At 47.1% G+C, this 12,947-nt stretch overlaps 1 protein-coding gene across 10 annotated transcripts in view; it reads right to left on the minus strand.

Moving 5' to 3' along the window:
• Positions 1 to 12,947, minus strand: part of VPS13D (vacuolar protein sorting 13 homolog D) — a 231,178-nt gene that overhangs the window by 93,880 nt on the left and 124,351 nt on the right. For all 10 annotated transcript variants that reach the window (XM_053660580.1, XM_053660579.1, XM_053660578.1 and 7 more), the window contains 5 exons: positions 12,708 to 12,816; positions 10,420 to 10,599; positions 9,705 to 9,821; positions 8,757 to 8,906; positions 857 to 1,006 (listed from right to left, as the gene is read on the minus strand). In XM_053660580.1, the coding sequence (XP_053516555.1) occupies positions 857 to 1,006; positions 8,757 to 8,906; positions 9,705 to 9,821; positions 10,420 to 10,599; positions 12,708 to 12,816 (706 nt within the window). The remainder of the gene's footprint in view (positions 1 to 856; positions 1,007 to 8,756; positions 8,907 to 9,704; positions 9,822 to 10,419; positions 10,600 to 12,707; positions 12,817 to 12,947) is intronic.

The raw sequence follows: 12,947 nt of genomic DNA on the forward strand, positions 1-12,947 counted from the left end.
TTTACGGTGGGAACCCAGGAAAAAGCTCTGTTTTTCTGTGCCACCGAGAAGGCCGCAGTGACATGATGTGGTTTCTTTACTCAACCTGATTTTATAGTCCTATTGCCAAATTATTTCTGGCCCATCTCTCTCTACATTGTTACAATTAGCCAAAAATTCCAGATGTTTAGACAATTCACCACCCCATCGTTCGGTTCCGAGGGCACCTGCGTCTCATTAGTCTGAATACTTTCGGCCGCAGAGTGGGGGCAGAACTTCACGGTACTGAGCTTGCATGGCTGGTGGCAAGTTTAAGGAGCAGTAGGACCGGCCTGTGGATTTGAGGCTTGGCCTCATGACCCCAGTGACAAAGGACCAGAAATATGGGAAGCAAGCCCTTTGTCATTTCCTACTTTTCCAGAATTTGTTGCTGTAACAGCTAGCTTGTACATGCAGACTTCTCCAGGAAAGAGAATTTATTACTGGAATTGTCTACTTTTAGCAAATGGTGTGGCAGCTTACATCAGAGATGTCAGTCCCGAGGTCAGAACCATCCCCCGCCCTTTTCAGCAGTCTTGTGGGTTACTCCATTTTAGTAATATATCTGGATCTTGCCTGGTCTACATCATCTAGAAGATGCTACCCTTTCCCACAAACTCTGACCCCAGTGGATTCAGAGCTACTGCCTACACGGTCATCGAACCCACAGTTGAGAATATCAAGTGCTCAGAGGAGTTCCCGTCAATTCCTTTACACAATTTAATAAGCCACTTGTCCCTCAATCCCACGGGACTCCTTCCATCCACGCCCTGCACTCTGCTGCCTGCCCTCAGAGGGACAGATCAGGCTCCCGCAGGGCGGAGCCCCGCCCACCTACCTTGTAGATGTTGGTCAGTGCGCTCTTACTCGGGAGCTTCACGGCGTTCACTTGCACAGCGGGGCCTGTCTCCACGACCTCATTCTCGTTGCTCAGGGGAGTCACATACAGCATGAAGGGCTGAGTGGTGCCAATGAGCTGATTGTCCACCTAGGACACGAAAAAGCAGCAAAGCAAAACAGACAGGTGGCTCAGTTCTCATGTTTCCCTTTGAGACTAGGGTCTCACGATATGCAAGCCACTCAGGAAGGCCCCTTGTCATGTGACTATCTCCACAGCAGCTGTCAAAATACATTCTCACTGAAGCCCCACAGTGATAGCATTTCAGTCCTGGCGAAGGTAGGGGAGGAGGGTCCGGGAAGGATGTTACAAAGAGAGGAGCTGTCTTCACAGCATCGCAACAGAACTCAGGCAAAAATGGTCACAATCAAGTGTTTCAGCACTCTGAAAGTTAATCGCAGGCTCATGTACTCAAGGAAGCTGGTGTTTTGCTCCCATTCGTCCTCCCCAGGTCCATCATGGCCTCGGGACCCAATAGCCCTGTGGCCATGGGAGACGCAGGGGTGGACGTGTGGAAGCCCAGGGAGGGGCCTTGCGCGTTTGCAGTCCCCCAGAAGTTCCATTCCCAGAGGACTGCCCAGGTTTTGACTTGTCTGGTGCCTCTCCCTCTGCTGTTGGTGACTTGTGCCTTCTCTTTTTCTCCTGATCACACTGACCTCAAGGACTGGCTTTTTATTAGAATCTTTTTCTCCTCTAGTCACTGCTTTTTGTTTCACTGATTTCTGCTGAGATCGTCAGCACTGCCTTGCTTCTGCTTATTTGGGGTTTGTTGGTGGTGTTGTTTAGCAGCATTCCACAAATTCTGATATTTGTGTCTTCACTCTCATTCGGGTCAGAATGTTTTCTAATTTCTACTTTGATTTGCTTTTGATCTATGGGTTACTCAGAAATGTATTGTTTAATTTCCAAAAATTGGGGGGACTTTCCTAACTCTCTATTATATCTACTTCAATTCCATTGCAATCAAAGAGCACACTGCACGGGACTTGAATCCTTCTGAGTCTGCTGAGCACTGTTTCATGGTCCCGGATGCGGTTGATCTTGGAAAAGCTTCATGTGCACTGGAGAAGAGTCTGTTTTCTGCTGTGGCTGGGTGGACTGTTCTACAAGTGTCAACTAGGGCTGGTAGTGCTGTTCAAACCCACTACATCTTTAAAGATTCCCTGCTTACTCAAGGTCAGTTACTCAGACAGCGGCAATGAAATCTACTATAGTCGTGTATTTGTCCATTCTTTCGGTTCTATCAGTTTTTGCTTCATATATTTTGAAACTCTAAATATTCCAGCTTGTTATGCCCTCTTGATAAACTTTTATCACTAGGAAATTATGTTCCTTACCCCTGATAATATTCTTTGCTCTGTGATTTATTATGTCTGACATTAACCAGCCATTCCCACTTTCTTCTGACTAGGGTTAGGCTGGTATATCTTTTTCCATTCTTTCCTTTGTCACCTATTTGTTTACTTTAAATGTGTGTTTCTTGAAGGCAATATATAACTGGGTCTTTCTTTTTAATCTGATCTGATAACCTCTGCCTTTTAATTGGAGGTGTTTACAGAACTTATATTTAATTAATTGGGTCAGGTGTGAGGAAGTCGACCCCCTTCCTACTTGTGCAATCATTCTTTCTGCGTTTTCCTCTTTTTCTGCCTTTTCTTGGATTAACTGAGTACTGTTTATTATTGCATTCCATCTCCTTTGTTAGATTATTAGGTGTAGCTCTTTTGGTGGTTGCTTTAGGGTTATGGTATTCCTCTTTAACAGCCGACATGCCAACAACATCATACTACTTCACGCATAAAAAAACTACAGTATGACTTCCCATCAAGACGGCAATGTAGGTGAATGCATAACTTGAACCCTCCCACAACCACATCAAAAACAGAACTAAACTACAGAATAACCATCATTCAGAACTGCCTCAACTCTAGCTGAATGGAAGTCCTACAACTAGGGAGTTAAAGAAGAAGCCACATCGATAATGGTAGGGGGGCGAAGACGCAGAAAAATGGGCCAGTCCCGCACCCCCGTGTGGCGGCTTAAAATTACGGGAAATGTCTTGGCTGCCGAGGTCCCACCTGAGGAGCAAGGGGTCCCAGCTCCACAGCAGACACCCCAGCCCAGGGATCTAGTGCCAGGAAGACAAGTCCCCAGAACTTCTGGCTGTAAAAGCCAGCAGGGATTTTGGCTGAGTGAGGAGGGCTTCTGGAGTCCCAGGCAGTTCCTCGTAAATGGCCTGGCATGGACTTATTTGGACCAACGCCCCCTGGGCTATGGCACTGGGGCCGCAGATGGAAAGGAACCAGGGACACATGGGGAGGAGCTGAACTGTGTATCAGGGCAACAGCTGCGTGGGAGGCAGCTTTTTGACAGAAAAAGTGCTGGCAGAGGCCACCGTTCCTTTTCTGTGCCCTGCCCCACAGAGCCAGCAGGCAAGCAGCACAGCTGAGTCTCCATCAACCTGGCTCGCACCATTTGCCCCACCCTGGTGATCTCCAGAGAGGCCACCCCACCCAACTTTCGGGCCCATCGAGCCATTTCCAGTGGCTTTTCCATACAAATGGCCTCTCTTGCCTCATGCTTCAGACTTTCCTAAAATCTCTCAAACAAGCAGCACCTGGCCTCTGCGGAGCCTCAGCCACCAACTCAGTAGCCTGGCACTAGTAGCAGCCCACGCTGGTTCACACCTTGGTTCACACCTGGCCTCTCCTGAGCAACTCCGAGCTCAACTCCAGTAGGAGCCATCTGCTGACAGCTGACTCTGCACCTCCCAGGAGGCCCCAGAGCCAGTGTACCTGCTGGACAGCGTCAGGGCATACTGGATTACAACCCCACCGGACCCTCGAGGGGCGGCCTCAGTGAGCACCGAAGCCCCACTGAAGCATGTCCTGCCCCACAGGGTCGGCTCCTGCACAGCAGCTCCTCCGCTGCGGCTGCAGCCAGTCCTTCTGGCCACAAGGCCTGGGGGTCAATACCTCCCAGTGACGCCAAAAGCAATCAAGGATCCACTGCAACAGGACAGTGCACGCAGCCCTCGCAGGGGGCACCTAGAGCGCCCAGCTTGGGAGCCTGCGGAGGCTACCCCACTGGGCCCCACCAGACGGAGTGGCAAGAAACACTCAAAGTGATGAAAAGCAAGAACCTACAACCCAGATTACTCTACCCAGCAAAGTTGTCATTCAGAACCAAAGTGCATGTGAAGAGCTTCCCAGACGGGAAAAAGCTAAAGGGGTTCATCACCGCCAAACCAGCATTACGTGAAATGTTAAAGGGCCTTCTTTAAGAAGAAGGAATAAAAAGGTAAAAAACTATGGCAATTAATACATATCTGTAACAATTGAACTAAAAATCAAAATAAATAAACAAGCAGAACAGGAGCAGACTCACTGATACAGAGAACGTTTTGCCTGTTGCCACACGGGAGCAGGGTTGAGGGGATGGGTGAAAAAGGAGAAGGATTTAGAAGTACAAATTGGCACTCACAGAACAGTCCTGGGGTGTAAAGTACAGCACGGGGAATACAGTCATATGCTGGTAACTATGTACAGGGTCAGATGGGTATGAGATTTACTGCGATGATTACTTACTAAGTGATACAATGTCTAATCACCGTCAACTATATTTAAAAAATAAGAAATAATTAAAAAGTTACAACGATATAGCTCCATTTCTCCCCTTCCAAATGTTATGTGTGCTATTGTCATTCATTTCACCCTAATGTTATAGATCCCAAAATACAGTTATTATTTTTATCTAAGTTGATTATCTGGTAAAGAGATTTAAGTAGAAAATTAAGCATTCACCCTGTACTCATCATTCCGGGCGCTCTTCTTGCTCTCACGTGGACGCAGATTTCCATCTTGTCCCATGTCCTTCTGCCTGTGCCGTGGCCCCCGCCCCTTTCTACAGCGTGGGTCTGCTGGCGATGAGTTCTCTTATCTGTGTGTGTTTAAACACATCTTTCTTTCACCCTTGTTTTCTAAAGACAGACTTGCTGGGCACAGAACTCTAGGTTGACAGTTTGTTTTCCTTTTGGTACTTTACAGGTGCTGTGTGCTGTCTTCCAGTTCGCACTGCTCCCCACGAGAAACCAGCTGCCCCCCAAGCTGTGCTCCTGGCTCATGACGCGGCTTCTTCATTTTGGTGCCTTCCCACTGGCTCTGAGTGACGATACACCTCTGTGTTGTTTCCTTCATGGGTGTGTGTGTGTGGGGGGGTGTTGGGTCTGAGCTGCTTCTATCTTGAGTTTACAGTTTTCACTCAGCTTGGAAAATTCACAGCCAAATTTCTTCAAGTATTTTTTTGTCTAAAAAAATGTACATAACTTAATTGAAAAAATTCTTCATTGCTAAAATACACTAACTGTCCCCTGGGCCTTCACAGAGCTGTAGTCATTTGCGGATAGAGGTCTTGCCTCAACAGTGACAGCCGCTGACCGGCCAGGCCGGAGGCTGTGGTGGCTTCTCAGCAGGACGACAGCCCCTCGCCCGCTGACCCTCCTGTCACACACAGTCTCTCTGTGGCACGCAGTGCCGACTGGCAGCATTTTCCCAAAGTGGTAGTCGGTCTCTCAGACCCTACTGGTGCTCTGTCCACTAAACTTACGTCACCTTCTAAATCTCTGTCGTCACTTCAACCATCTTCACAGCGTCTTCACCAGGAGCAGACCCACCTCAAGAAACCACTTCTCTTCTCGTCCATAAGAAGTAACTCATCCATTCAAGTTTTATCACGAGCTCACAGCACTTCAGTCACATCTTCAGGCTCCACTTCTAATTCTGCTTCACTTGTGATTTCCACCACGCCTGCCGTTAACATCGTCCACAGAAGTCTCGAACTGTGCCAAGGCACCCATGGGAGCTGGGAGTCAACTTCTTCCAAACTCCAGTGAATGCTGATATTTTGACCTCTTCCCATGAATCATGAATATTCTTAATGGCATTTAAAATAGTTAAACCTTTCTACACAGTTTCCAATTGACTTTGTCCAAATCCATTGGAGGAATCACACCTATGGCAGCTATAACCTTACAAAATGTGTTTCTTAAATAATGGGACTTGAAAGTCGCAGTGATCCTTGATCCACGCGTGGGCTGAGGACAGGACGTTGTGTAAACAGGCAGAAAAACAACCCTAATCTCGCTGTCCAGGTCCATCAGGGCTGTTGGGTGAACACGTACACTGCCAATGGGCAGTATTTTTGGAAAGGAATCCTTCTTTTCCCCCTGAGCAGGAGGTCTCAACAGTGGTCTTAAAATACTCAGTAAACAATGTTGTAAACAAATGTGCTGTCTTACCCAGGCCTTGTGTGTACAGAGCACAGGCAGAGTAGATGCAGCGTAATTCTCAAGGACCCTAGGACTTTCAGATAGTAGACAAGCACTGGCTCCAACTAAAGGTCACCAGTTGCCATTAGCCCCTGACCAGAGAGAGTCAGTGGTCCTCCCAAGCCAGGCACTGACTTCCCCTCTTGCTCTACGGAAGTCCTAGATGGCATCTTCTTCCCACACAAGGCCACTGCACCTACACTTAAGATCTGTCGCTCAGTGTGGCCTCCGTCGTGAAACGCCTTAGCCAGGTCTTCTGGACGACTCGCTGCTGCTTCTGCATCAGCACCTGCTGCTTCACCCTGAGCTTCTACGTTATGGATGTGGCTTCTTTTCTTAAACCACATGAGCCAACCTCAGCCAGCTTCAGACTTTTCTTCCACAGCTTCCTCACCTCTGACAGCCATCACAGAATTGGAGAGAGTTAGGAGCTGCTCTGGATTAGGCTATAGCTTAAGGGAATGTTGTGGCTGGAGTGATCTTCTGTCCAGAGTACTAAAACTTCCTCCCTGTCGGCAGTAAGGTTTTTCACTTTCTTGTCATTGTCGTGTTCCCTGGAGAAGTGCTTTTAATTTCCTTCAGGGCCATTGTCTTTGTATTCACAATTCAGCTCACTGTCTGGTGCAAGAGGCCTGGCTTCAGCCTGTCTCAGCTTCTGACATACCTTCCTCACTGAGCTTAACCATTTCTAGCTTTTGATTTAAAGTGAGAGACATGTAATTCCTGCTTTTACTTGAGTGTTTAGAGACCATCGTAGGGTTATTAACCAACCTCATTTCAAGTTGTGTCTAAGGGAGCAGGGAGGTCTGAGGAGAGGCAGATGAGAGAATGGGCATCTGGTTGGACAGTCAGAACACACGCAAGACTTAACTGATTGAGTGCACGTCCCTGAACGGGCGTGGCTCCTGGCACCCCAACCCACTAGACTATAGCATCAGAGATCACATAAGAAATAGAATAATATGAAAAAGTTTGGATAGTGTGAGAATCACCAAAATATGACAACACAAAGTGAGCAAATGCTGCTGGAGAAATGGTACCGACAGACTCACTGGACACACGGTTGCCATAGATGCTCAGTTTGTAAGCATACAGTATCCGTGAGCTTCATAAAGTGACGTGCGATAAAATGAGGCCCATCTGTGTTTCCCCTGGGCATTTAAATATGCATAGTCTCTACTGCTATGTCTTCAAGTTCATTGACCCTTTTTCTGTAATGCATTATCTGCTATTAATCGAATCCAGTGTATTTTTCATTTCATTTTAATCTCTAGAAGTTTAAGTTTTTTACATATTCCATGTCTCTACTCAACTTTTTCAACATGTAGAATACAGTTATCATAACAGTCTGTCCTTTTCTGAGACTTCTAACATCTGTGTTGCCCCTGGATCCATTCTGACCGATTCTCCTTTTGACTGTGTATCGTGTTTTCCTGCCCCTCTGCACACTGGTACTTTTGAGAGCATGTTTATACTGTGAATCTTACTCTGGGTGCTGAATATGTCCGTACTCCACTGCATCTTCACTTTGTTCAGGGACACAGTGAGTTACCTGGAAACAAACCCACCCCTCTGTGGTTTGTAGGCAGGTCTGCAGCAGGGCTCGGCTGAGGGCTACCTACAGCTCAGCACGGGGCCCAGATCTGTAGAGGACTGCTCCCAATGTCCCACCCACCGTTAGTTTTCCTGTCTGACTGGGAGGAAGGACACCATCTCCAGCGCTGGGGGAGCAGCAGGCGCTGTCCCCGAGACGCTTTCGGGTGGTTCGGACGGCAGCCTCCTCGCACGCCGCGCCGATCTGTCCTCTGCTGCACACTCGTAGGGCCCCCGGAAACCTCCCGTGTTTTCTTGCTGTGAAGCACGTCCCTCCCAGGTGTGATGTCCTATGAACTCTGGCTGCCTCGGTCCTTGGACTCCAGCTCTGTTTGTTCAACTGTCCCCTCCTAGTGCCAGGGCCTGGAAACTTCCTCAGTAAGCTGGGGCAACTGCAGGGCTCACCTCTTGGTTTCCCACCTCTCACGGGCCACTGTCTTTTTTGCCTGGTGTCCAATGTCTTGAACCTGTTGTCTCCTTTTTTTGTCTGGAATTTGGGGTGATTCGGGTAAGAGAGTGAATCTGGATGCTGTCACTATGTGTTGGCCAGAAGGACAGGTCTGGTTCCCTTGTTTTCCTTCCTTCGATGAACTTCAGTTCCTCTAAATGACGGTTAGATGATTTCTTGTTGTTTTCCATTTGGACCAGATGGGGAACCATGGGCTCCTCCGTGCTACCTTGACTAAGTCACCCAAGTTACTGATGAACTAGCTACTACATTCAGAATTCTGCCACCTTGAAAGGTTAGTGACAAAAGGCGGGTAGAAACAGTTGCTTTCATGGAACGACTTCTTTGAGGGCCATAAGAAGCTATTTCTGCCGAGGCACTGAAGTTTGCAGAATGCCAAATACTGGATCTAGTTGGGTATCTAGCAAGAATACAAGAAGATGAACAGACTCTGAACGCGCCCGGCGCCTCACCTGTACGTCCTGTACACTGAGCTCAAGCATGTGACTGGTTGCCAGCTGCGTGCAGTGCACGTTGATCCCCGTAAGACTCGCAAAGACCAGTTCTTCCGGGACTTTATTAATCAAGGACAACCCGATTCCACCTTCTAACTTCACAAGCACCTGAAAGGAAACCAAAGTTTGGCACACTGACGGTTTCAAACAGAGCTCGAGGCAGCCAAGAGAGTGTGAGGAATAAACTGATTAAACCCTCTAGTGTACCTGTGAGCAGGTGAGAACCACTCGGCAGAGCCGTGTGATTTGCCTTGATGCCTCACATTCCGTCATGTCGCCACCCAACCAGAAGTCTACAGTGACATGACAACGCCTCTACCAGAGTACCGATGACCCTCTGCACCTCATTATAGGAAAATAATCATTAGTCAGTTTTTCTCCGTTTGGTTGGGATGCAAGCTCTTAAGCTATTCACTGAACTACCATGAAAGCCAACGCATGGCTTTCACACGTGGGCGTGTGATTCGTGAACCGCGGGGTAAATATCCAGTAAGTGTGTTTTCTCACGCTCGCCTCACGTTCCTCTGCATACCTTTCACTTCCTTCTGGTGCTCAAGCAGGGACAGGGGATGATGTCAGCAGCAACTGGGGTCCCTCCACCCAAAAAATCTGTCTCACTTATTTATTCTCCACCTCTATTTCTGGTTCAATTCAAATAATTTTTTAGCTTTGTTTACTGTCACCTTAATTTAGCAACATCTGTCACATTGTTTTGACTTTAGCTGTCAGGTAACTGACACACTATCACATGCATGTGGTGATGACATTAAATCCCATGAAGCAACACCTACATTTAGATTTCACAGAGGGTGGAAGGAAAGAGAAGGCCTAAACTGAGAATACCCCAGAGCAAAAATCCAACCAAATTTGTGATAAAGAAATGAATCTGCAATACTTAAAACTTACTTCCAATTCCTGCTCTGTGTCTGGATTCTTTAATTTCTGCAGCTCTTGTTCAGTAACCAGAAGTTCATCCATTTCATGGGATGAACGGTCGCTTTTTCGCTGGGAGAAATCTGTTATCTGAGGTCAAATAAAAGACTGGGCTAAGAGGGCTTGTGCTTACACAGCGAAACCCATTCCACACCAGCCAGCTGTGCTGGTCAAGAGTCACTGCGTGCTCCGCGATTCCCATGGAAGCCAGCGGTCCCCGAAGCACTGCTGAGGCAAGACGCAGGTGACAGTGAAGCGAACCTGCTCTTTATAGTCTACAGGGCAGGTGCCAAGCTATAGACCCTGAAGGCCTCTTAGAGTGGGGACAGGCGTCCACGGGGGATCTGGAACTAGAGCTCAGGTAAGACTGTGCAAACCTCAATTTACCTTTGCCTAAAAGAAGGATGTTCTTTAAGAAGGTAATACGGCTTACAATGCACTATCTCAGAGAGTCCCCTGTTACCCTGCATTATCTTTAGTTCTAAGACTGTGTGTTTTACATCACCTTGTATTTACTCACACTTTAGTTCTTCTAACAACTCTGTGAGGTAGGGCTTACCCCCACTTTATAAACGAAGACCCCATCTCCTCACACCCAGCATAAATCATTCAATAAATACTCAGTGAATGACTAACCACCAGGGGACCCGGTGAGATTCTCTCGGGTCGGTTTAAGAGAAATCATTACCTGCAGTGCTCTAGTGGGGCCGTCTGGGACGACTCTGATGGATAACATCCCAGAACCCGGCCTCATTTTTTGGTTAATAAATTGCTGTTCAGGTGGAACTGGCCCCAAAAGCTCCATGGAAGTGTCAGGACCAAGGACAACTTCAGCGCCATCAAACAAACCAGAAAGTCCTCCTTTGGCCTAAAACATGGAGTAAAGATGTGTAAAAAAAAGTCACAAGCAAGGCATTGACTTTGACAACTGAACATGCCATGCCATTTGAAACAAGTTACCAGATTTAATTCTCTTTTCAATAGTCATGGTCAATGTATAGCAAAGCATTAACTTTTCCTTATTAACTTTATGGATGACGTAAAACAGTAGAATTACTTGGGCAAGACAGAAAGTTATGCTGTGTGAATTTAGAGAATTCTGAGTAAGGGGGTTCCGTGAAGACAGTATTTGCATTTAGTAACAACTTCTAGTCATTAAAAACAGCTTCAGAAAAGACAGTACCAAAGCCCTGTTTCTTTGAGAATTCTCATTAGGGTCTGATTAAAAATGGAAACAATTAAAAATAAAGCAATTGTCATGGTCACTCAGCTTTCCAATAAGAAGCAAATTCTAGAGCTGAAAAGCTCCCCAAATAGGTCTCTGGATGAACAACCAGCCCAGGTATTCAAAAGAGGGTGCCTCTCGGAAATGGGAGGCCAGGGATGTCATCGGGGGCCCGGTAACTCGGGCCTTTGTAGAAAAGTCCCCTCTTGCTCCAGGCCCCATGCAAAATGGAAGTCTACAGGATGAGGCCTAGGGGAGAACACACACAGGGCCAGAGCATCTAGATCCCCTTTGTTAACTTGTAAATACTGAGTAATGAAAGGGAGACTCTGAACTGGGTTTATAGGACAGATTTCCACATGGAGAAAGCTTTCACGTCTGCTGTAAGTTTAGAAAGAAAGTGCACACCCAACCTTATAAGGGCAGTGTCAGGAAACATGGAAATGCCTGTAATTCCTTTATTCAGAATAATACAATTGCAATAAGCTTACTTCCCTACCACAAACACATTCTACTCTGCTGAATACTGCTATTATAGGGTCATTCGCAACCAGAGAAATGATAAAATAGATTCAAGAAACAATAAACACCAAAATGTATTTGGGGGCGAGGGGGGGATGCTCTAAGAGAATCGGAATTACATGGGCTTTAGAAACAAACCAGAAGTAAAGTCAGGGTCAGACTGAGAACCCAACAATTATAACAAGCCCTCTTTTGCCTCTAGAAGTCTGAATTGTATTGCTAATTGAAAATCACAAATCCATTCCAGATGTGTGTTTCATATAAGTAAGCAGCTTGTCTTTGATGAAAAAAGCTGAGGGCAATGGAGATAAAGAAAATAAATCTCACCAAATAGCATTCAGAGGCTCCTTATAGTTTTGCTCGCTACCCTGGAGAACAATCTCCCAGTATAGGCCAGCCTGGCCTCCACCGGGGACAAACACACGGAGTTCCCCAGCCAGGGCGCAATACTCCAGTGTGTACCTTGTGGGTAAAGCCCCGGGCCTCAGCAGAACTGTACGCAGTCACACATGCTGTTCTGCTAATGCCTACACCTCGGTGACACCCTCCTGCCCACGCATCTCAGACCCATGGTCTCCTTCCCCGCCTGCAGCCAGAGGGCAGAAAATCCAAACTCCTGGCCATTTTCCAATTGTATTTGCTTTTAAAGTACTTGGGAGTTCATCATGGGGAGACTGGCTAAGCAGAGGAGGAGGGAAACTAACCACAGCGATCTTCACTCTGACATCTGCTACAACAATTAAATGCTTATTTGGGCACAACTAGGAATGCAGAAATCAACAGAATCGAGAGCCCATGACGATTACTCACCACCTCCGAGAACACTTTACAACAGACTCTTGTCGCTATTACACTAACTTCACAGGTCTCAGACTAGTCCAGCTCACCTAGCAGTGGGCTTCTTCAGTTGACATTTTTCTTTCCTTCTTCTCAAAATTAAGTAATTTACATCAAAGAAAAAAATCCAACTAAGCCAATTAAAAAATCCCATCACTCAGCGGCAACCCTCCCTAACGCATTTCTTACACATGACCTTCAAGGACAGTTCCCACACACACACAATACACGCACAACGAAGTTTCTCGACACCCTTGATAAACTGAGACACTACATGTTTGCTCAGTAATCAGTTTTCTCCACTTAACAACACATCATGTACATCCGAGACTCTGCTCCGAAGAAGACTCAACCACTGCCTGCTGCCCCAGGGGAGGTCAAAGGCAACGGACCTGGACGACCAGCCCATGCAGCCCACAGGTCAGCCTGCCCTCTCGGAAACTCCATGTCTGGGTCGTGCTTCGCCTGCGATCCGGCTTCCTCAGCATCAGCGGCTCATACCTGGGGTGGAAGAGAATGCAGTGAGCCCCGGGTCACATGTTTCAGGCCTGAAGGGAATACCAGGGTCGTGGTTTGACTCTTCTTTCTTCCAATACCCACTACCCTTAACATCTAAGGGGCAGTTAGCTTGA

Source organism: Artibeus jamaicensis, unplaced genomic scaffold (genome assembly GCF_021234435.1).
Source record: "Artibeus jamaicensis isolate MK-2021 breed Jamaican fruit bat unplaced genomic scaffold, CSHL_Jam_final scaffold_847, whole genome shotgun sequence".
NCBI classification, from domain to species: Eukaryota; Metazoa; Chordata; class Mammalia; order Chiroptera; family Phyllostomidae; genus Artibeus; species Artibeus jamaicensis.